Raw genomic sequence first — 25,392 nt, forward strand, 5'->3', positions numbered from 1 at the left:
GCAGATGTGAAAGATTCATAAACCAGGCAGCTGCGAGTTCAGGTGGGGGCTCAGTGGTGACATGAACAGGGCTTTGGGCATTAATTTGATGGGACGGCTTGGTATCGCCCTTGCAGAAGAACAATGAATTTAAAGCAAGTTTTGAAATTAGAAAATTAAACAAAAGCGTATTGAGTTGAATTGTATCTTTCTCTGGATCCTGCTGTCTGACACCTTTGGCATCCTTAGCCTTCTCCGGGAAAGATGCAATTAACGTCTTCAAATTTTTTTTGTTATTTTTTTGTAGACTACAGGAAAATAAATTTGTATTTCCTTGAAAGCTGGTCAGACATCAGGGAAAAAAAGTAGTGCTTTTGAGCTCACGGCAGAACAAGAGGAAGAAAGAGAAGAGAGAGGCAGCAAAAAGCCTCAGCTGCAGACATACAGAAATGCTTCCCACGGTGAACTGTGGATTAGACAAACAAATCACAGAGGTACTGTCCAATTTACTTGTCAGAAAAATCTGAAATTCTAGGAGGGAATTTTGCTTTCCTTTGCCTTGCTGTATTTTTGGAAAAGTTCCTTCTCAAATACCCAGAGCATATGGGAGCAACGCAGAGGACATCCAACAGTTTAGCTGAGTGATGCAGCCCAGAATGAAACTTCCAAGCCAGGATTTCAATGGGAGCTGAGACAGTGCAGTGATGCACGGCCCTTCAGAAAGGAAGAGGCTTCATTCATCAACAGTAACTGATATTTTGATTTGGCAATTTCTTAATCACCAGTAACTTGGATATTCCTGGTTATCCCAACTTGATTAATGATTCACAAGCATTACAATCTACTATGAAGGTTACATCTGGTTATGAATTTACTGCTGGATCAAGTAATGAGGCAAGAGACATTCTTGAGATAAACCTGTTCACTTTACTGAAAACTATGAAAAATGTTTAAAGAACTAGAAGTCACTAAGATTCTTTTTCAATTTGAGGTGCCACACAGGAGGAGAGCAAGACTGAGAGCAGCTGAGCTGGACCTTGACTGTGACTTGCTGAGGAAAGCAGAGGTTCTAGTTACTGTCCAGGGACAATCACTGCATATTCTGCCTCAGGAAGTTCTCATGGAAGATACAGGCAGGCTTCAGCAAGACAGGCACGTACCATCCTCTCTGCATCTCCTCAGTGGGAGCCAGGCCCTGTCTCACCTGCACTTAGTCTCTAATTCCTGCCTTGCTGGATATGCTTTAAATGAGGTCCAGCAGCCCCCAACTCTCTCCCCAGATCCTCCAGTGTTTGGTGAACAAGTACAATCCTAGAAAGCACTAAGGAGCCAAGCCCCTTCAGGTGAGGGGGATCTAAACCCCATGTCCTGGACAAGTGTTTAATCCCCAATTGTTATGTTGAAGACACTACAGCTACTGAGGCCCTTTCCTCTGTAAAGTAAATCAGCCTTGCTCCATTAGGTGGCCACTTCTGAAGAGGAGACAGTGGTCTGGGAAGCACCTTCAGCAACTTTAACTGGACTGAGGCACCTCTTCAGGTCCCCAGACGCACCAGCTATTCCCCTCTGCCACTGACAGGGAGCTCAAGGCTTCAGAAAAGTGTTATTTATTTTAAAAAGAAGTCTTCCAATACAACTTTCTGTACATCAGGAGATCTTCCTCTTCTTGACAAGCATTTGTAAGAGCCAGAGAACACCATTCGCCTTTAACTGCAGGGGGAAGCTCTGTTTCTCGAGGCTTGGGAAGTGGGAATCAAGAGGTTAAAATAAGTACATCCTGCCCTGAAGGAACCCACCGCTACTGGTACTTCAGGTAGCCATCAGTTTGGGAGAGGTCTGAATGTGCCCTTGTCCCAGGGACACAAAACACTGCTGCAGGACCCTGATCTCCCTCTTCCCTAGATCCCTTCCCCAAAACCAGGTGTATGAAACTCAGGCAAGGCAAGACTTTTTGACTGTGCACACAGCATTAAAGTAGGTGTGAGGATCCCATATTATGTTTTATTATTTTTCCACAAGTACTAGGCAGGGATTTGTGAGAGATGAGAATTAGGAGTGTTTGCTCTGACTGTCACTTCTGTAACACTTTGACACTTATTCATGGTGTCATTTCCCTAACATTATTGCTACATGGGCTGCAATGTATCACAAAATTCATAGCAAAAAGTACTGTGCATCCTTGTTTCTCATTTGTTACAATTACAGCATTTCAGAAGTGTCCTGTCTCATTAAAAGTGACTGAAAAAAATATTATAAATGAAAAAAAAGTCTCTCAAAACCTAAGATTAATATATCTACCCCAAATCAAACCACCAGATCTGTCAACACTTACAAATGCTTTGTAATCACATGACTGGAAGATGAGTTTCTCTGGATGATGTTGCCAATATTGTACAGGTGTTGATGCTGTGGCTTCATTTGGAGGTCGCAAGGTAATTGAAGGCTCTCCCCAGTCTCCTGTCTGAAAATCACAGTTGTTCAAGATATAAGAGAAGTTGCAGGCATATTCACTACAAAGTAGCCCTCTGCTGTTGTGCTCAATTAACAATAATTTGTGTTCTACCCATAGAGCCATGTTACTAAAATAAGGGAATATAATTCCTACAACATTTTTCATGATTTAATTTATAATTCAAAGTCATCTACTGTAGTGTTTAATGAGGCTTTAATTAAATCTGTTTGCTTTGAGAATACCATCATTAGGCACTGGAAATGTTCCTCAAAAATAACTATTTACAATACATGTATGAGGATAAGAGCACTTGAATAAAAATCATGAGATGCACAAGAATGCCATTCATAAATTCTGCTATGTGTTTTACAAGCTTTTCTACACATGAGTCTTCCATTATCTAGCACATATAACCAATAACTAACTTTGCTAAATGGCTAAATAACTGAGACTTTGCTTTGATCTCAGGACTTATTACAGATTCTTCAAACATGTGAGGCATTCTTTAATCTCTTTATGAATATTTACTTTGATCACCTTCTCTTGATGTCCCACTGTAGAGCTATTAATGTTGCCCTTCCACATTCATCATTCTCACTGATATAGGTGTTTTCCTTCCTGAGCTGCCATCTCCCCTCTCTCCTCAAAGCCCTCAGAGAACATGGGTAGGACTGCAGGTGCTGCCAAATCCCTTCTCAGGACACTCTTCTCCCTTCTAAGAAGAGCCAGCACAGGCATTGGATCAGGAAGGCCACCAGCATGGTAGTGCTGGTCTGGGTCTCACCTGCCATTCCATATTTTCGGGCATGGCTTTATTGGACTTGGACTGACCTCTGGGCCCTTGGGGGCTCCTTCCACCCTGCAGGCCCTCCTCCGTTTCCAACATTACTATGAGTTTACTTTTTTTTTAACTCCGATCTCTCCTATTTTAGTTCACATATGCCAGTGCTGCCCATGACCTCACGATGCTGCCAAACCAGTGTTAGCTCACTTTAACTGAAAATGATCTGTGGATGGAGTCCTTCTCCTCTTCTCCCTGTCACCAGTCCCACTTCTCCCCTACCCATCCTTGTCTGGTCTGGTCATCCCCTCTCCTGTCCACTCTGTCTTTTGGGAATTAGAATTCTCCCTCCCAATCCTCCTTCCTTCCCCGCTTGTTCTCTCTCAAGCCCTCTCCTGTGTGATTATTTCCACTTGGATTACGCTACTTCTTTCTTTACCTGCACTTGTTTCTGTATTTTCTACGCATGCCATATTGCTAAAATATGTGTTGAAGCTAGCAAGGAATTGTCATCAGCATTTCACACAGAATATGGCTAGAAGTTAAGACTTTTAAAGCAAAAAGAAGTTAAGCATCAAAAACACATGAAAAAATTCTTATCGAAGACATTCAAAAGTCTGGCAAACTATCACATCCTACTAATTAAATCAGGACAGAGTAAACAAAACAAGTACATCATTTTCATGTGTCACAAAATAATGAAATGGCACACATTTGCACAACTCTGCAATGAAAAGCAAGAGATAAATCTGGAAACATCAACATTACCCTGCCGATATGGTAACTTCAAGCGAGTGAACATCATAAAACAAGCCAAACCTAGTTAATCTTGGCACTATTAGCACTTCTATGAATTATACAGTATTGTAATTTTGGTTTTGCCTAGTTAAGTTGCCTAAATGCTATGGATATGGCTTCAACCTCAAATTATGACAGGAGAGCAGCAGGAGTAATTACTCCAATTTTTGGCATTTTATGTCTACAGAAAGGAATCCTTCTGACCACTGATTTTTAAAAACCTTATATCATATTTAATTTGAAGGGGATATTTGATTTCTTTAAGAAGTAGTTCTCCTTACAAAATAAGGTTTCAATCATATTACAAAGGGTAAGGATCTGCATCCTTATCAGTGGAGTTCGTATTTGACTACAAGAGAAGATGAATTTCACCCATCACAAATTCTCACCGTGTGCTTGACCGTCTCTTATGAACTGTTCAAGGCCACAGCTAACAGACCATTTGAAATAATCCTTTTTTTTTGCCTAATAAAGATTCACTCCTGCATGTTCTGTGTAAAGAAGCAGATCTCAGGAGATACATCCTATCCATTTAGCAAAAGGTTACTACAATGGAACAGGAGTAAATTCAGGACAGAGAAGCCATAAAAGTATGTCTTTTGACCACTAGTTTTTCACTGAGGAAGCACGGGGATGGTTGTGAGGTAGGACCAGAATTTTTAAGACATAAGCGACCCTGGGTAGCGCTACAAACCCTTTTGTTGTGCTGGTCTGCAACTCACATGCAGAAAATTCACAGTACTGACAAAATAAGGAATGAAATGAGTACATCATTAAGCAGTTTGACTCCCTTTTACATTAAAGATATTAAAACCATGGAGAATCATGTTGTTTCTGTCTGTAAATGAAGGGCAGTAACAAGAGGAACAGTGATTACTTCTCATATTGGTTCAACTTTATAAAGGAGCTAGGAGGCAAGAATCATGAAGAAATGAGAAATAATCTTCAACCAGACTAGTAAAACTAGAATATGAGACACAGAGGGGGACTGCGTGGAGACCATTCATAGATAACCATTAATTGCTTATAAATATATGTAATCATCCTAGTACCTATTCCTTTCAAATTAGAAGAAACAGAAATGATAAGATTGCTCTACCTGTCTCGAGGGTGATCTAAGCACACAACAGAGCTGAGGTTAAGGGAATGCAGAGATACAGGATTTCTGCTGTTCCCGACAGACCACTACACCTGAAGACCTTTCATGTCTTTCATGTGTCTTGCAGAGGGAGAAGCTACTAAGAAAAGCTGCATAAAATTAAACCTTATAGGTATAGATTATTGTGATGGATGAAGAAGACACGTTATACATAATCATAAAATTTTCTTTTGCAACTGTATCATAAGTGGTTTTTAATATTCACCAGCAGAACTGGCTTCTGGTCTCTTTTCCTTTGTTTCTAACCAAACTCCTTAGATTTTTAAATCATACTATTGTTAGCATTCATTACCTATTTAGACTGAGTTATAACAGGGTAGTCTCCAAAGCCCAGATCCATGAAGATGTTTAGAAGTGTAATTCTTATTACATATTCCCCATGCAATTTATTTTTCTTTATTTTTCTTTTTTTTTTTTTTTTAAGGGAAGACAGGCTTTTAAACAAGATTTAGAGAGCTAAATACTTTCATAACTCTGGGCCTAAAAACCTCTACAGGAGAAAATAGAGTTCCTCAGCTGACTGACTCTAGGTAGATGCTGAAATTCTGATATTTAGGATGTGATGATGGCAATTCAGGCAAAATACAAAGTAGGAACATCTTTGACCTAGAGAAGACATGAAATTACAAGTCTCAAGTCTGGGGTATAGAAAAGCATGTATTACTAGCAGTACTAAATCTAAGGAATGGTGTGGAACAACTTATGGGTGATGTATTGAGATTCGGGACCTTCATAAGCACCTCAACCACTTTCAAGCGGTACAGAAATGTTCGTAAATTGACGTGCAGGGCCAACTATGATGTTTAATTTAATTTTAAAGAATAGATATGATAGGATAAAGATTTTCTGGTTTGAATATTTAATTTGCAATTATAAGAAATAATCAAACATTTAAGCTTATGTATATTTTATGACAGAATATATGTACGGTGCTTTTTATCTCTCTGATGAGGTAGAAAGGCCAGAGATAATTTATTCCTCATCTAACTTTACAGCTCATCAGACAGCTGTGCAATTTATCACATGGGTCTTGCTGTACTGCCTGTGTTTTAGTATTCCAACCTTCCCATTCATTTAACCAGTGCGTTTCCTTTAACCAGTGCCTTTCCTCTCTCTGGCCTCAGTCACCTTGAGAAAGCAGAATTTTTTGCTCCACTTTTTGAGATGAAGAATCTACAGTCACAAAATGGTCTCAAGACAGGTGCCAGCATGGCAAAGATTCGATCCTTTTACAATGACAACTTTTAACCATAAACGTCATAGCCTTAAAGACCAGTATCTCCTGCTCTTGCAGTGCTTTGTAACCCTGAAAACGGGAAGATGTGCACTTTTTAGTGCTCTAGAAAGGGTCAGATGCTTGGTCAAATGAGCTGCAGAAGCAGATTATTGCTGTTAGGTACTTTTATACAATTGTTGCACATTTTTCTATTATTTCATCCTATTCTCTAAGAACTATTTGACTCACATTAAAGGCACCTGGATGCAGGGGTAGTCACAGGTAAGTAGTAATCTCAGTACAACTTCTATAAAATCTAATGCATGCCTCATCTTTTTATAAAAATGTCAAGTTAAAAAAACTCCATGCTATCAGGGCAAAAAAAAAAAAAGGCTTCATTTTGAGTGGCTCAAATGTAGTAATTTTTAACAACGACCACGTCTTATAACTTTTAACCTGTTAAAGCCTCATGCCTAGTTATGGTAACATGCATTAGTAACCATGACAACAATAAACTGGAGCACACACAGACAAAATGCTTCTGGTTGAAAAATTAATGATTTTCTCTTTGTAAGAATTTCAAATGTTCTGCGAACCAGCCGAATCCTCCCTATTTGCTTATGGTATAATTCTAAGAGCAAGAGAAATTTCTTTTTAGCTCCTTACATCTTTGCCTTTTGAAATCACGGGAACTGGTTTGTGGCATACCTACATTTTAAAAGCTTCTAAAGCTCAGTAGCCAAAACGACCCCTCTCAGGCAGAAATGCTCCAAGGAGGCTGTCATATGGCAGAAATTAGGAGAAATCTACCGCTCTGAAATACTCTGAAAATGCTCTGAAATGCTCTGAAATACTAAACTTAGTGAAATCCAAACGACCGGCTGCCGTCTGTACCACGCTGCAATACGGATCAGTAGGTTTGCTCTCACAGCAGCGGTGCCTCCGCCGCAGAAGCGAGGGGCAATTCAGAGCACCTCTAATCCCCCCAAAGTGCCCCTGCAAGCATGACGTGCTCCTCAGCTAGGAAAAGCCTACTGATTAACACAGAAAGAGCAGCACAAGACATTGTGGGGAGGGCGAAACTGTGCAAACCGAGCCGGTTACACGGTTTCTTGCTTTGGAGAAGTGAGCAAAACAGAAACATCAGGGACAGAAGTCAAAGCTCCCCCTGAGTGAGACTGGTGCTGGCAATCCCCCCCTCCCTCCCCGTGTGTACAGCACACAGCCCACAGACGCTAACCACACGGCACGACACACCAATGCGTGCACACAGAATCCCAGAGGAAGGCGGACGAGATACAAAATTATATATTTAATTTTTTTTTGGTCATTTCAGCGACATGACACCCGTAGATAACACCACGGCGACAGACTACACATCCATAGAGTGACAACATAGCCATTTATCACCGGGTCTTACATTATGAACCTGATGAATCGATGAGAAAGGATATCCTGCATTCTGGTTGGTCCAGATCTCACAGACAGAAGACTGCTAATATAAACAGAAAACTACATCTCATCTTGTAAATATTAATGCACCATAACTGCCAAAAGGCAAGAATAATTAAGAAAAGGCTTGCAATAACATTAAAGAAGGAAGTAAAACAGCTGTTAAAAGTAATTTTTTATTTATTTGTTGACAAAATATTTTTGGACTGTCTGGAAGGAAACACAGCTTATTCAGAGACTTTAGAAGAGGTTTCAAACTCAGTACAAGCAAACAATTTAGTCAGAAGTACTGGTGATGTAAAGAGATAAAGTTATGCAGGCATAAACAGAAAATGCAGAGTAAAAGAAATGTTAACCGCTTTTAGTTGGCAGGAAAAAAGTTTGAAGCCAATATGATTATTAAGTTTTGAGATTTGAACCTCTCTCTGCAGGAGACTTTTATAGGATCTGGCAATACAGTCAACGGGAAAAATACATTTTCTTTGTAACAATTATCAGAATAAACAAACCCATTGCAGTTAAGTGAAGCAGTTGCCCACCATCTCCTTCCAACAACAGTTCCTTCACATAAAAAGATACAGGTAGTATTACCTTTGGTACTGATCATGACCCTGCTGTGTAAATGAAAGATTTCAGTCTACTTTCCATGTTATTTTACAGAGAGTCTGTAGTAGCAAAGCAAAGCAAAGTAAGCATACTGTAGCACCTCTAGCAAAAGCAACAGAAGTAGGCAAGCACAGCATTCGCCAGCATCTTTTACATATTTCCTTGTTTGGACACTCATCAAGAAAGCATCTGTGACACCTCAGCAAAAGCTAAGATAACATTTTACAGTAGCCAGGCAACTAAAACAAAGCATCAGATGTAGGATCTGCCCACAGTATCTTCGGCAGGCAGCAACAAAAGGCAATAAACACGCACTAAAAATGCAACTGCAACATCCAGAATAGATAGCAATTAATATATCAGTAATTTCACAAGAGCAAGAATGTGCATTGATGATTCTTGTCAGCAGCAGCAGCAGCAGCAGTTTAGCACTGATGCTCAAAACAACCCAAAGAAGTGCAACTCTCTTAGGAAAACATGGCTCTTGCTCTTACCTTTCGTAGCCTGAAACCTGGCTGCCTGGCTGGTGACAGACTAGATTATCAATTCTGGTTACTGTCAGGGCAGGCTGGCGTCCTCTGGACTGACTGCTGAGCACTGCCAGACAGGCTGGTGGCTGCCTAATGTTGTTAATTGTCCTTTATTTCCTTCATGGTCTGAAATGCATGAGCACACATCCCTTTCTACAGCTTCAGTAATTCTTCAGTGGTTCTTAAAACTTTCCCATATCTGCCTAATTTCTGTCTTGTTTTCAAAGTTATTTGCTCCTTATTTGTGATGTGCAGGGCTCTATATTTTGATAGCATTAGCTAATAAAAACTTTGGCTTTGCTCCACCTACTTCTGCGGTGTCATTATTAGGACAATGTACTTGTCGGCATTAGTGACCTTTTTTACTGTATGTCACGCAAACTGACTTCTGGATGCTCTGGACACACCCATCACCGTGATGCCTATGTTTGTTTGTCTGGGGGGGATTTCTGAATGGGAATCCATGGCGGTAGGCTGTGCCTTTGCTTTTTAAGAAAGCAGTGAAAAAGGAAGTATTTCCATGCCAGGTGCAGCATCCTCAAGCATCTGGTAATGAAGAAAAGATATCACGGTGCTATTTCAGGACCACTTGCTGAGGTCCCGAGAGGAGTAAGGTAAGGCAGCGTGGTACCGCATGCTAGCAGACGTTTTATTTTTCCCCAGCGCTGGCATGGGCTGGCAATGATGCTATCATATCATACAGCTAGTTCTCATCATCTCGCCATTCTGGAGACAAAGGTGCATCTTTAAACCCTGCCCATCCCAAGGACTTGCCTTCAGGGAGTGGGGTGATGCCTCAGTCAGATCAGTGGGGAGCAGTGCCTGTCCCCTCTGTGGGGCTGACACAGCAATGCTACGACAGCGGCCCTACCACGCTGCAGCGTGTAAACACCTAAATACACCAAATTCACCTATCAGCTGCTTTCGTGCTAACTCAGGAACAGGTATCATGACACTGCAATAAGTGCGTACGCAAGCTTTAAGTTGCTCCATTTTAAAAAACAGGCAGGGGATCAATCCTTTCCTATACGTGCTCATGGTACCCACCCTGCCCCTCCCTTCCCAGCTCATCTTCTCCCAAACATAAACTTCCCCCAGGAGTTCGGAGCTCTCAATTTGATGCCCTTCTCTGACTGAAGGAATTCACACCTATGTATTTCACCTTCCTTTTTCAGGCTAAAACAGCAGAAGAGAGGCTGCCTTCAACCCTTTCTGTAAATGAAGGGAAGCCCTTCTTATTATTTTTAATTCTTTCAAGAAAGAAGAGGGCATAAAAGCAGGTGTTTGGAGCGCTCATCTGTGAGAGACAAGTCTTACGTCCAGATCTCTGCTCCAAAGACTGTTCAGATGAACTGCCCCCATCATAGACCTACCTCCAGAATTAAAGGTCTGACGAATCTAGGCTTAAACTAAATCATCTTTAAATACAGGTGACTTGATTTATTAAATCAGTAATAAACCAAGCGAGCCTGCAGAGACTAAGAATTTCCTGTGACTATGAATGCACAGTGAGAAGGGGAGCAGTGCAAAACTCATTACTCAGTTCTGCACTCATTAATGTAATAAGGTACTGAAATACTGTACAGAAGGAATATTAATTTTACGAAAGGTAACGAATTCAAATTCAGAAACCAACCTTTTCCTTGCACTACTGTAAAAATATTTAGCATTTACTATATACATATTTTATGTCTTCAAAGTGCTGAAATTTTTTAATGAATTATGAAATCCCCAGGAGAAGTACTTAAAATTGCATACACTTGTGCTGAAGAGGAAGGAACCAAGGAAAGGAAAAAGGTTAAGTATCTGAGGCCAGAAAACTAACAGTAGGAGGGAGAATTGGGACTCGGTTTCTAGCACTCATAATTTTCAGATCCCAAAACATATGCCCTCAAAAAGAAGGAAAAAAATTCAATCTGTGCCTGCACTTCCACCACAATAAACACCAATACACTTGGGCACTTAATACCACCGACACAGAGATTCTGTGAAAATGAGAGTTTAACAAATAACATTTTTCTAATTAACATGGCAAAGGAGAACAAAAAAATAGCATTGGCTATTGCTGCTGTATCAAACATGCGCTTAACTTATTCTTCCCAAAAGATTAAGGCGTAAAAGTAACACCGCAACAAGATTCTGCTATCACGATACCCTTTTTGTGACAGCTCCACATGTGCCATACATAAAAGATTTCCCCATCTAGACACAGTGGGAAGCGACTCTGATGGGCAGGAGGGGCAAAGGAAGGGGGAAACGGAATGGCCTGCTCTGCACAGCTCCTGCTCCCCACGATACAGGCAGCTGCTTAACCATGGGAGAGGGAGAGAGGGAGGGAGGAAACAGAGGCTCCACATTACCTGCTCTCCACCCACCCATCTCCCCCTCCCAGTGATCACAGTCTGACATGGTCTCCTAATCACTTTGTGACTGTCTCTAAAAGGAATTGCTTAAGGATATTTTCACTTCTTGAGTTTATTTAACTTAAGCTGCTGTTGTGCTGTCTCAATAGATGTTGCTTCCCTGAATGTCTGGGGAGATCTTGTTTTACTGTCAGGAATGATCACAGATCTTCCTTCAAAAATCAGATCTCCCAAAACGGAGAGTGAAATTTGAAATAACTATTTCTTTAGAGAAGCAGAGATTAGAAGATGGCTTGGACTATATGATCTTTCGAGGTCCCTTCCAACCTCTAACATTCTGTGGTTCTGTGAAAATACACAGAATTTCCAAAAATCACCAGCCACCTTGGAAGGGTTTTCCCACAGGCAGGCTGCAAGTGACAGACGTGAACAGGGACACCACGCTCCAGGTCAGCACACCCAGTGAGGCTGACGAGAAGGTGCATGCCACAGCCAGCACCTAGGAAGGGAGACAGCTGGCCCAGGTCCACAGGAAGCCTTCAAAGACTGTCCCCTCTAACCCATGGCAGGGTGAGAAGCAAAGCCAACCTCCCAGACCAGGGTCAGTGCTCTAGGTCCTCCATCTCCTGCTCCACATGGGACCATACTTTGCGTGTTTTTCCTCTGATGAGACAAGTCTAATAACACAGCTGTGCTCCTCCGACACTCTCCTTCATGTGACGGCAATTTTATCTGATAGTATTAATTCCATTTCAGTCCAGCAGCCCACGATTTGGGTTCCTGCTGGGGAGGACCAACTGAGGGTTTGGCCATTTGGTAAGGCTGCAACTACGGCTGCCCTGCCCAGCCCCTGGAGGTGCAGCTTTGCAGCCACAGCTCTGGCCCCACAACCCGACCAGCCGAGACTCTTCCGACTGAAGACTCCCCTGCGGCTGCTGCTGCCAGCTTCAAGTGCTTTGAGTCTTGCATAGAGGATACAAATGTCTGGGCAAATGCCACCAGGAAAGATAACGAGACTTCGGTGCCTGAACATTAGGTACATTTTAGCCAAAAAGAAAAGTGGGCTCTTTCAGAAGAGCACCCCAGACTCAAAGTGCAACATTTTTTTTTTTTTCTAGAAGCAAAAAAAGGTAAATGCTAGATACTCAAATTCAACTTTGACTCTGAAATACTCAGACTTTCAATAAGAATAGTTTATTTGATACTAAAAACTACCTCATCTTCTCAATTTTTCTTACAATCCTCTTCCATTTTTCATACAATCTTTCCAGTGTAGAGCTTCTAGCTCACAAGACTGAGTGTGAAAAACTGTAAATTAACAAAGAACATCTGTCCTCATCTTGACAAAGCATCTGTCCTCTTCCTGGTGCAGTATTTATGGCTTTAGTTTGGATCATTAATACCAAATATAGTAGCAGCTTCCTTAATTCCATATGCTGAAGCAGCATGTAGGTATGATCCACATCCCACGACTTTATTTCTAAAATGTTAGCTTTCTGAAAAAAATGTATCTTTCTGTTCAGGCAGAAATTACTTAGATTTTTCATAATGTCTGTATCAGTTTACTTATCCATTAAGTACTCAATACTTAAGGAATTTACATATGAAAGTTTGCTGAAATTCACAGTTCACAGTCCTTTACAGCATTAATATCTCTCTGAACTAAAAAAATAACTGTCAGTAACATCTATACCATCCTATAAAAATGGATGCAGTTAAGCATTTCTCTTTGAATGTCAAATTGAAGGTCTTCAGAGCTCAGTCACTTTTCCGTACAAAAAATGAAACGTACCTAAAATTACGAATCTTAGAGCATTTTGTTTGGATTTTACATACTTGCCTTTAAAATGGTTGTTCATCCTCACAACATATAGTATTTTATGCTTATAAAAAATGAAAGAAACCTTAGATATAACAACAGAATAAATAATCTAGACAACCACATTTCTTTACTTATTGCTTCTTAAATCTGCTAGTAAAGAATTCTGTTATTCCATCAGTAATTTCAACTACTGATAAACCTCATTCTTCATTGTTTCTTAGATAATCTCATCCTACACACTAATATTCTCCTGAGCATATTTTCCTTCATTTACTGTAATCTTTAAATCCTTCCAAGGCAGAGAAACAGGTAAAACAGAAAAACAAACAGGTAACAAGCAAACAAAAAATGTCATACTGAGGCTAAATGTTAAAAAAATGAAGGTGGGCCTTATGTGACAAGAGTTTTATTTTTGTCTCCTTGAAACTTTCAGTGTCATCTTAGCCAACCTGCAACATCCTGTACCTCAATTTTCTTAGCTGTAAAACAGAAAACATGATTTTAAACCACATAGTCCCACAGCACACTGGAAATGCTCGGTCCCCATGTGTTGCCTGGTCTAGTCGAGAGGTGGCGTCCCTGCCCATAACAGGGAGGTTGGACTAGATGATCTCTAAGGTCCCTTCCAGCCTATGCCATTCTATGATTCTATGATTCTATGAAATATGAGTACATTAGTATCTGTGAAGTATTTGGAAGATACTATTGAGTTGAAAGTATTATTTCTGAAAGTAGCAAAAATATTTCATAATTTTCCTATAAACCTGCCTTTGTGATTTCTGTTCTTTGTTTTATTACACTTTTTCTCTGCTGTAGACAAAGGATCTCTGGTAGTAACTCCTTTTAAATGCCTGTCTCTTGCATATCAATCCTAATCCTGCAATGAATTATATCTCATGCCATAATGCTACAAGGCAGAATTCCAACAATCTGGGTAGCTTTACTTCAGACTTACTACCTTGTCATTACAATGAGCTTACATCTAAGTTATCTGGTGTCTTAGAAATAAATAAATAAATAGTGAGAGCCCTTGGAGCATGGACTGAAGAACTCAGAAAGGTTTTCAAAATGTAGCATCTCTGGGAAAGAACTTCTCCTGCCAGCTTTTGTGAGTAATTTTTCCCACTCTCTGAGATCTTGAAGGATTCTCTTTGTTCCACCACAGCCCACTGGAGTGGCCCCCATATGGGCCATGACAAGGTTTATCCCACCAGAAAGCTTTCTCTGACTCATTACCAGTTTATTCTGCCATAAGCAAGATGCAGCTGGGAGCTTTCCCCAGAGCCCTAACGAGGCGTCCACCCACCTCCTCCTGAAACGACAGCCCTCTCTCCCATCTTGGGGCGCACGAGGGGTTCAGCCCCATGGGAGAGCATCCATCGGCATTGGGGCGATGCCTGCTGACCACTCTGCTTCTGCAAGGAGCAGAATGGGCCGAGGTGCTCCCTGCACTTCCCTGCCCACCTGCCACCGGGAGGATGCTTTTGGTCCTCGTCCCCAGTTTGGGGTAGGGCCTGGTGGTCCAAACACAGCAGTGAGAGGCCTGATGGACCACAGTGGCTACAGGCACCGTATGTCACCAGCTGGAGCAATAAATAGCAACAGCCTTGGGGCTGGCAGTCCGGGATGTGCTTGGAGCTAGCGCCTAAAACTTCTCTGCTGCCCGGATAACTACAAATCCTCAAGACCCGACATTATAATTGGTGTATTGTAATGAACCTCCAAAGCTCTACCCCACAAACATATACTCGCACCCCTCAGCATGATTTCAGGGGTGAGCCTTTCTTCAGCCCAATCCCTTCAATGGGACTATACCTATTGATTTCAGTTGCAAAGTCCTTAGGCTTTGCCTGTATGATTTCGGTTCTATTTTAAAGGTTTAGGGAATCTTAAGAGCAACCTCAGCTATTTTAAACTACTTTAATTGATCATATTAGTCTGTAGTTTGCAGGCTCAGAATGCAACATCCACAGTCAAAAATGACTCATACTACTCAATCCTTTTGGGATTTCCCCCCCTCCTTTTTTTGGAAAACAAACCATTTTACAGCCTTCTGTATCATCTTTTCAGCAGTTGTGATCTATCCAACCAGACGTCAAAGACTTTCAAAGTTGGATGACCAACTGGAGATTTGGATGACCAAACCTACTCCAGCGGGGAATCTAAATCAGTTAGACTCCTTATTTATATCAGGATTTTCCTTTCAGGTCATAAACAGTCTGTCAGGGAACTGTGAATGAAGGTACACGCTGTCCTTGAGACAACACCACACACATTAAGTAAATGTATATCCCTGCTTCCTCCAGGAAACAAAGTGGTGTATTACTTATAAGCAGATTTGAATACAGTTTATAGAACTGTTTAAACCCATTTAGCATATCAAAGGAAAACAGATTTAAGCCAATGTGCTCATTGTTTTAACAAAAGCTGGTTGGCATCTGATGCAAAGACCAACGTGCTTGATGAGTGTCATGTAAAAGTTTAGGGGAAATACAGGCCATAGTAAGGACGGAAACATCAGATCTCACCATTTTCTCAAAACATGTTCAGATTTTAGATTTTAAACTGAAGCTAAAAATAGCCTTATGCAAACATTTCTGAAATTAAATCAAGTAAATTTAAACAATTCTATGAATATGTTCTCAATATCGTTCTGGTCTCTCTCTTCAAGGCCATAAAAATACCCATTTATCTCACCGTCAAGGACACAACTTTCCAAAAAAAATCACAGCATCAAAGATGTCATTAGACACATCTGTCTACTACAGCATCCAGTAAACATGCAGATTCATACAGCGGCATGCAGATAGCCTAGCAAACAAAGACTTAAGACAAACATCCTGAAAGTAATTCCAGTAACTCCTCTGTATCATTCTGTTTGCGAGAAAGCTGGACTGGTATCAGCCCAGAAGCTCTTGTTGATCTGACACAGGTCAGAGGAACCTGTAACCTGCAATGAGGAAGTTGCTAGATAAAAGAAAAAAATACATGGAGCAGAAGGCTCACGTTAAGAATCAGTCAGATCTCCTTTATTTTCCAGAAACAATTATTTTACCTTTAATTTCAAAGGGGCTTTGGGGGAAAAGATGGAATGACTTATAGTTCATTTTAGGAAAGTACATATTCCAAAAAATAAATTTAAAAACCTATTTTTGGGCTAGAATGGTTAAAGAAATCCCTGATTAGCCTCTTAATGGGTTGAGTCCAATTTAGTGAGAATGATCACCAGAGGGAGTCATTGACTTTCCCATTAAAGTCAAAGGGAATTTTACATAAATCAGAAGTGCAGAATTTGGGAGCAGAGCTAAGAGAGTCCAAACAGACCGGAGTTCAGGCACTAACACAAAAACACTGTTTTATGGATTTAATCTTAATCCATTTCCCCCTTGAATTCCCAAAGGATGACTGCTACATTATATAGTGAAAGTTAGATAGAAGGCACTGAAGACATTCATTCAGTGGGTACACACTCCCACCAAAAAAACCCCCACAAAACCCCAAACAAAAACCCCAACCAACAAACCAGCTCTTAACTGGTTATAAAGTGGTTTGGAGTGGAGAAAGCACTAATAGTTCAGTTTTCTCCTGGAACATGCAACATATCACAGTCTTCTGGAAAAGAAATTTTCAACAGCTCAAATAAAATCTTCAGGCGCCATATATAAGAGTGTCATGCCTTTTGGGAATATCAGGACTTCAAACAGGAAAAGAAATGACTGAAAAGGAGACAAGAAGAATTGCTAGTATGGTTGTGGTGTTTTTTTTCCCAATGTTGATGACTAACAGAGGAAGTGAGAATAGAGATTTGTGAACCAAGTGATAAAATGAACTAAGTAGATAAACCAGTCTACTCAGCCATGAGCAAGTGTATATTTCACGCTCAAACACCTAAATTTCGTGACCTTCAAAGAAATATTTTCATGTTAAGAACTGGACTTTTCCTTTGGACTTCAGCTCAACCTTGCCACAAAAGCCCAGTGGACTTTGGTTTGAAAACAATCACATTCACTGGACAACTTTCCCCTTAATTCAGTACAATAAAATTATACAGTAGAAAATTAGGAGATTAAAAAAAGGCAAGGAAACAGCCCCACCCAACCAAATGCAATTTCACTTCCCTAGAAATCTCTTATGGACAAATGGAATTCAATTTATTTCGGTGTTCCCAGGTAACAGCAGCACCTCGCTTTGCCTGTTTATTTAATCACTTCTTCTTATTCATGCAATTAGCTGAGAGACTGCAGCCTTTCGTTCATTATGTTTGCCATAACAGTTATTTGCATAGCAGTTCCCATTTTGAGGCTTGATTTTGGATAGAGGCTCTATATTGGGTCACGGCAGGCAGAGCACCACTGCGAAACCTCACAGAGGGCAGGATGCAGCACCCTGCTCCCTCGTGGAGTGAGTTGCTCTGGGAACCATGCTGGCTGCCCACCTCCTTCTGATAAAAGGGCAAATCAGATTCCTATTCCATCACACGCTGCAAAGCACTGTGTGGCTTAAGACCTGGTCATCTTTCATTGTACATGTCACCAAAAACCAGCTGAGTTCATCCTAAAGCTTTTTTTGCCAGTAGGATGTCCAACCTTAACGTTACTGCCCTTGAGAATGGTAAAAGACATCACCCTGGTCAACATACGCAACATAAAATTATCTGTACTCTTACAGTGGTTGAGGGAAAAAATTCAGTGATGGAGCCTACTTTAGGCTTTCTGACATGAGCGGCTTGATTTAACATCCAGTTGAGTCTAGTGCTGTTGCAATGCTCAAATGAGTCGTTGCACAGCTGAATCTTTTTTTAAGCGCTCAAGATATATACACAGACCACAAAGTTTAGCAGAATGCTGACCCTCTCCATTAACAGATGCAGCAGTCGCCACCCCCCAAGTCCTCTGAGCTTCTGCCAGTGAACTGATGTCAGCTTATTTTTATCTAAGGTGCTCAGAAATTGAGGAATCTGCATCTTCTTACAGAAATGAGCGGCAGAGTTGGTGCCGGTGGGAGCCTGCATACTCTGGTGCACCTCCAGGCACCTAAACAACCCCAGAATTCTACCTCTCAGGATAACCTGCACAGTAACTTACACTATTTGAAATGTAGCGAACTGGAACAGATAGCTTGGAAAATCTCTCAGTCTTTGCAGTTTACAATTCGGCCTTCGTCTGTGAACCACAGCTATGGTTAGGATTAGTTCTGTAACCAACTGCAGGAAGGCGCAGCCTTTCAAAGGCATCGTTTTAATCCTACCTGTGCCATCTGCCTCTCCAGCTTTGACCGGGGAATGTCATCAAAATAGTTTTCATTTCGTCTTCTCCTTGCATCGCCCTGCATGATAATGTGGGGAACGTCCAGGGAGCCACCAGTAGTGAAAGTGCTTTGGCTGAGTGATGGAGACAACTGAGGAGGAGTGTGGTTACCGCTGGGTTCCTGGACAGAAAGGAGAAAAAGGCAGCATAAGAACAGCATATTGCTGACTTCAGCACATTTAAAAGTTTATTGGGAATTATTCATATTAAAAAATTTAAGGAGCAATTCCTGAGGTAGAGGTTACTGTGGATGAACTTTTGAGATTTGCTACCGAAGGTGCAGAGCCCACGTGGAAGGAAAAATAATTCACTATTTACATGAACTAGTGGCAAATGAGCACTCTAAAACCATCTTGTGTAATATATACAATCCCTTCAAGGACTGCTAGAGAGATAAAACAGTGAGTTACTTCTTGTCAAAGCTCAAATAAAGCAATGATTTAGGACTAGCTATTTGTAAGATGAAATAGATTCTCACCACTTCCGAGCAGTCACTCTGAGCAGTGAAAGTGGTTTGAAAATGATCTGAAGTCCAGCAACAATTCTTGCCAGAAGAAAGAAATGCACGAACATTCACAAAATACAGACACTTTGTGTGCAATTTTTATGGGTCTTGCAGAACATCCATGTAGCTTGAAACACTGGATATCAGAAACAAGCTAAATAACAATTCCTAGAATGCATGAAAGCATCAGAGTACAAATATTTTACCAGGCTTTTCTTGTAATCTGTGCTGAACTGCGTCCTTGCATCAGTCAGCATGCAAATATGACAGTGAATTGATACATGAACTCTATCTAACAAGCAACGAAACATCTCCTCCTCACCACACATTTCACCAGGATCTGCCACCGCACCGCTCCCAGACAGCCACCATATGTGTGTGTTTGGAAGCACCTGTTCTCATGCACATCACATTACTTCTTCAAACATTGATTACAACCTGGGGTGCTCAGCTCCACCGTTCAACGCTGTCTTGGAGATTGCAGCCCGCAGGAGCAGAGCTACGGAGCACACACGTGACACTGCCCCAGCGCGTGTGGTAAAACACCAGCACAGCAACAGGATGGGGAAACAGGTTCCTCTCTCACAACGTAGGTTACTAGGCTCGATTTATTAGAGATTTCTCTGATACTAAGCTCTCTAGAGGCAGAATGTACCCAGAAGCGCGTTTGCATGGTTCAGACCTTGTCTAAATTACCTACTGCTGTAACACAGCATTTCAATATTGGACAACAAGAAGGGACCCGAAGGTATCAGAGGAAGCAAAGACCGGCTCTGGTGTGCATGGAGGGTAAAAAAACCCTGCCTTTTTTATTTAAAGAAAGAATTAAAGTGGATCTTTCATGCATGGTTACATTGAAGTAAACCTAATCCTGAAAAGCATAAAGGTATTGTACTCCACGCTGTTAAGATCTGGTGTAAGAAATCAGAGAGCTGTAATCTCTTCCCAATGGAAAGGAAAATTGCAATTCTCTGTATGTGTTCAAGTGATAGTAACATCTGATGGTAATATTTGAATTGTAGGAACCTATATAACATTATTCCTTGCAATCACAATAACAGATTAGGAAAAGCATCAAGGTATTGTACTCCACGCTGTTAAGAAATAAGATCTGGTGTAAGAAATCAGAGAGCTGTAATCTCTTCCCAATGGAAAGGAAAATTGCAATTCTCTGTATGTGTTCAAGTGATAGTAACATCTGATGGTAATATTTGAATTGTAGGAACCTATATAACATTATTCCTTGCAATCACAATAACAGATTAGTATTTTCCATGTGTGTTGACTAAAATCAGGGGTATATGGTTGTTTAGCAACTTTTAATTTAACTGGGATTTTTGTTTTGTTTGGTTTTTAATTCTCTAGCTTTCCTGGGATCTGAGAAGCACTTGACACTTCCTAGGGCAAAGAAAGGAGTGTCTTCCTCTTAGGAATAGTCTTTTTCCCTCCTTCACAAAAATCCACCTACATTTGGCCCAGATAAATGCTTCTGAGAAGCTATAGTCTGCACATGCTCAGGAGGTTTGGTGAGACATCTCTACTACCTACCCTTCACGGGCTCAACTCTGACTACACATGCCTCTACCCTGAAAATAACTTGTGTACAGGGGCACCAAATGAGATCCTTTCTAACAGCTGCTACCTGTCACTCCAGCCAGGCAGGTAATCCCTCTCTCCTCCAAATCACGATGCACCCACTGTTAGTAGACCATCAGCACATCAGAGGGACAGATGACCATGCAATGGACATACAGATTCCAGCTCTCAACAAGCTTTTCATATTTTATCAAACTGCATATAAAAAGGAAATTCACTTAAGACATCTGTATTGTAAGATTGCTGGCAAGGCAATACAGACAAGAATTACAAAGTCAAGAAATAAAAGAATTACAGTGCTGCTTGCATTATGGAACAGTATGTAATTGTATGATTTTTATGCTATTTTCTCAAAGTCGTCCTTCACAGCACAGATGGATCCTCAACTGTGCAGCATGTTGTCATATACTCAGCACTGTGTTATCATTAGTTATCGTGCAGTCAGTATTTTATTCTCACCTCATTTCGTGGCCTCAAACCCCTTCACTAAACTCCATTCAAATCCTGTTCTGAAGATAGGATGACTACTATCGTCATTTTCATGATGCACTCACAAGTGCTTTACAAACGTCAATCAATTTATTTTCACCACAGCCTGTGACTTCTGGCATTTTATAATCACCACTTTAGTGTGGGGAACCTGAGACATACAGACTAAGGTTAAAAAATATCCGTCACTTCGGATATCCAATTGCAATATCTATTGCCTGATTTTCCAAGTGCCTGTATTCTAAACCCCACTTCTATCGATCTAATTTGCAGCACTGTGTGCTCAGCACTTGTATAACTCAGACTCTAGACTCCAGTCAAATATGCAAAATGTTGGTAACGTACAATTAGTGACTGTTTATGAGTCAATTCCCTAAATAACTTACCAAGAGCTGTCCAAGGGCTTTATGGCAAAAGCAGATGTAAATCTGTATTTTCAAAGCTACAGCTATTTTTTTAATCACGAGTCTCTCTCTACCGTTCTTTCTTAATTTCTCTTCCTCATTCCATACCCGCTTTCTCATCTCCTTAACAAACCTGCAGACCAGGCATGGATGCCCTCAAGGTGCCATCACACCCTTGGCACTTTGCTACTGCTGGTCACCAGTTACTCACATCATTTTTCCACCCTGTTATGAATGCATGCAAACGTGCCCTGCAGGGATGCCTGATCATATATTTCATTATCAAAATTCATCCCCACCTCTCAGTCCTGCAGGTCATGCAAAGCTGGAACCACATAGGTCAGGGCTGGAAGGGAGCTTAAGAGATCCTTCCCCAGTATCTTAAGAGATCCTTCGCCCACAGATGTTTTTCTAATCAGTTTCTAAAACCTGGAATTCTCTTCAGTGAATTAAATCTTGTGTGAAACTATTATTTCTATTCTAATGCTGCTTCTCCAAATTTTCAGCCTAAATTGTTATTCTTTCAGTTTAACTTCTAGCCTCTAGTGTGACCAGGCGAGAACAGGGTTCCATGAACAATGCGGAAGCTGGTCCTGTAGTTAAAGTTTATAATACACTCAAGGAAGTAAAACAAGATTGCATCAGTAATCTGAGATCCAGCCTTTTCTAACTTTGAAGTATATGATTTTGAAACGAAGAAAACTTTTGCTTAGTAGACAGTTATTGTGGGAATAACATATTTTGTGGATATTTTCAATGTTTGTTGCTTTTCCTCAATTGTTAACCATTTTTCCATTGAAATATTTTATAAGCAAATACAAAAGGGGTTGAAAAAGATGCAGTGTTAGTCATGCTTAGGTTGACCTTGGTACTTGAAAAGGAGACTCTTTAAACAACGTGCTATCCTTCCTACTGATCTACAATAACCTGACCTAGCGGAAGGTGTCCTTCACCCTGGCAGGGAAGTTGGAACTAGATGATCTTTAAAATCCCTTCCAACCCAAACCATTCTATATAATTCAATCTTCTAGTAGCAGCAGATAGTTTATTTAAACAAATTTTCCAGCTCAAAACTATTGCAAAAAACAGACTAAATACTAGGTCCTCATATTGCATGAAATGGTATAGTAGCAGTTGATGGGAAAGAAAACCTTAATCCAAACTCACGTCCTCCTCTTCAGAATTTTCTGTGAAGACTCCACTACCATGAGGTGAAGAATGACATTTAGCAGTTGCCTGCATCAGTAGCTCTTGCTGCGGAGCAGCAGACTTTTTATCCTTTTGACTACAGATGGAGGACATTCAGTTTTCACTCTTAACTGAGAATATACAGTCCTGACCAATAACATCGGCTGTGGAAAGTTCCTCACCTGCTGAAGACGAACTAATACCCCAGTCCAGAGCACTGAAAGTATTGAGTAAAAATGTGCGACCTTCAAATGATCCCTCTTTCCTGGGAGTGTTTTAACACCTGTCATGCATCAGGAATTATTCACATAATACATAAAAAGAATACAAGAAAAATATCCACACCATTGTGCAATATGCATTAGAAGAGGATGTTATAGACTCGCGAGACCTTTTTCCACATGGCATTAGGAATAAGTTGAATTTGGGAGGGATCTAGAATGTCTATATGTGGCATCTGAGAATAAGCAGGGTGAAATCAGGGTGGTCATTGAAATTTTAAGTGTATCTAAAAATAAGCCCTCATTCTGTCTTTCTCTATTTCACTTTACACCAGGTAATTTAACATGGGAGCACGGACACTTCCTGACATTTGGAAAACTAGTCCCAAATGAGATTCCAGTCAGAAATGCATCCCCATGAAAATAATCAGATCCAATCAAATGCAAAAGGTGTGACCATAAATATCAAAATTAAAAGTGTTGATATGAACTCCCTTGGAGAGAACACAATAGGAATGGGTCTTTAGACCACAACCTGATAAGTATATCAGACAGCAAAGAAGTAAAGCACTGGATCGAAGACACTGACTGAAGGTGGTGTAACAGGAGGACATTAAATCTAGTCAAGTGTTGAAAAACCCCAGGGATGTTGCAACAAGGTTTCTTGAAGAAGGAATATGAATGCAAATTATAATAAGGGAAAGAACTTTTGATACGCACAGACATCTTAATGGTATTTGTATCTCAACAATTTCAAGAGGTTTTCTTTAAAGAAAGAATAAAGCATATGCCTGGAAAATAAGTGCAAGCATTTGAAAACATGAGAGGAAAATCCTAACTCTTCTTCTGTAGCATCAGTTGGCAGGGCTGAGATTCCTGTGGGCAAATGTAGATGTGCAGCTTGTACACATCTGGTCCTGAGCTAGTTTCTTGAGCAAAGAAGATAAGCTGGTACTTCTAAGATACTACTTATCTCATCCTAAGGCAGATATTTGAAACAGGTCAGATGAATCACCCTGTAAAAATGTTAATTTATCTCTGCTGGCTGTACAGGGAGGTGCAACTAAGCAGACTAAGATGTCTACACCGTAAACTTCTGAAGTGAGGAAAGCTGAACCCCACTTGAAGCAGCTGTTGCTTTCATGTTGATGCTCTGAAATACTTGCTGACCTGTAGAGAAATGCAAACGAGTTTTCATAGGGACTCACCCTGAGGGTTATTGACCGAGGTGGTTTCTGAGGAGGGTCTTCGTGAAGCCTGTCTCCCAAAGATGCCAGAACGCGCTTCCGGTGACCAATCAAGCTAATTTTTAAGACCTGAAACAATAACCAAAATTCCTCATTAAGAAGAATATATTACAATCATTAAATGAAGAACCATTCAGAGTGAAGCCATTTTACCTTTAAACTTTTTAATAAGTTCGTCCACTACCCAGGCTAAGCAGACAGGGAGCAGTGCAAGGCAAACAATCAGCAGAGATAATGAGAGGCGAGATCAAACAGAGGAAAAATGAAGGAAGAAACCAAAGCAGTAGACATGGAAAACTGAAATAAAAAATAGTCTCAAAAATAAGTAAGGAGGAAAGGAAAATGAAACAGGAAAAGAAAGCAGTAGAGCAGGAGCAAAAGCAAGGGCAGGGGAGGAGAAAAATGGAGAAAGAAATATAGAGGAGCAGTCAAACCATGAGTGATGAGGATAAAAGGGATTCACAGGATGCATGAGGAAGAGAGTGAAGAACAGCCAATGAATCCTTAGAGAGAGCCAGGAAGGAGAAAAGGAGCTGCACAATGAATAAACGTTATCTTTTAAATCTATTCACCATGCCTTTCATGGGCAATCTCCAAATGACATGTAGAGTTTGCATTATCACATAGAATAATCCTTACACGAGAAACACAAGATGGAAAAACTTCGTCCTGGAGGTGCATCACTTTTATCTGACGCAATGAAAAAAAAGCTCTGTCGAACACAAATGTGACAATCAATGGATAGGTTCAAATACCTTGTGCTTGTCCAAACTCCAAAAGCACTGCCAAAAAAGGTGTTCCAAATTTACTGCAACTACTCCGCACTTCTACATCTCTGTGCCCCTGCCACGTACAAAACCAGCCCTGCTCTCAGGAGAGCAGAGAGAGCAGAAGCAGCAATTTGGGAACTTGAGCATTAGTGGAAAAAAACCCCAAATATCATACTTGGATGTTGTTCTTTAATGGTTACAATGCCTTCCAAGTGTAAAGCACCCCCGAATCGCTGAAGCAAGCCTCTGCAAACAGCAGTGTCCTCACGTAACTCTTCCAGACTGTATGTACGGTTTCATACACTAGAGCTGCCTCCATTCTCTCTCAGAAGACAGTACTTCCCACTATATTTAGGACCACTGTGTGTCAACACCCTTCAGTCGAGAGGAATTTCTCACTCAGCCTAGAAAATGTAATAGTCCCCAAAAAACTCTGAAAATGCTACCTCCTAAGTGAACAACTACCCAATGTAAGTAGGACCACTAAGAACTACCATTCTTAAGAACC

General features: G+C 40.8%; 1 protein-coding gene across 1 annotated transcript in view; it reads right to left on the minus strand.

Moving 5' to 3' along the window:
- The window catches only part of LOC104277280 (ankyrin repeat and sterile alpha motif domain-containing protein 1B-like), a 51,640-nt gene extending 27,463 nt beyond the window's left edge, over positions 1-24,177 (minus strand). Inside the window, exons 1-4 of the mRNA XM_009873867.1 lie at positions 24,076-24,177; positions 18,406-18,585; positions 7,806-7,877; positions 2,312-2,440 (exon numbers count right to left, since the gene is read on the minus strand). Of these exons, the coding sequence (XP_009872169.1) occupies positions 2,312-2,440; positions 7,806-7,877; positions 18,406-18,489 (285 nt within the window). The 5' untranslated portion in view covers positions 18,490-18,585; positions 24,076-24,177. The remainder of the gene's footprint in view (positions 1-2,311; positions 2,441-7,805; positions 7,878-18,405; positions 18,586-24,075) is intronic.
- Between the last annotated feature and the right edge of the window lie 1,215 nt (positions 24,178-25,392).

The sequence above is a fragment of the Apaloderma vittatum genome, unplaced genomic scaffold, assembly GCF_000703405.1.
Source record: "Apaloderma vittatum isolate BGI_N311 unplaced genomic scaffold, ASM70340v1 scaffold12587, whole genome shotgun sequence".
NCBI lineage: Eukaryota > Metazoa > Chordata > Aves > Trogoniformes > Trogonidae > Apaloderma > Apaloderma vittatum.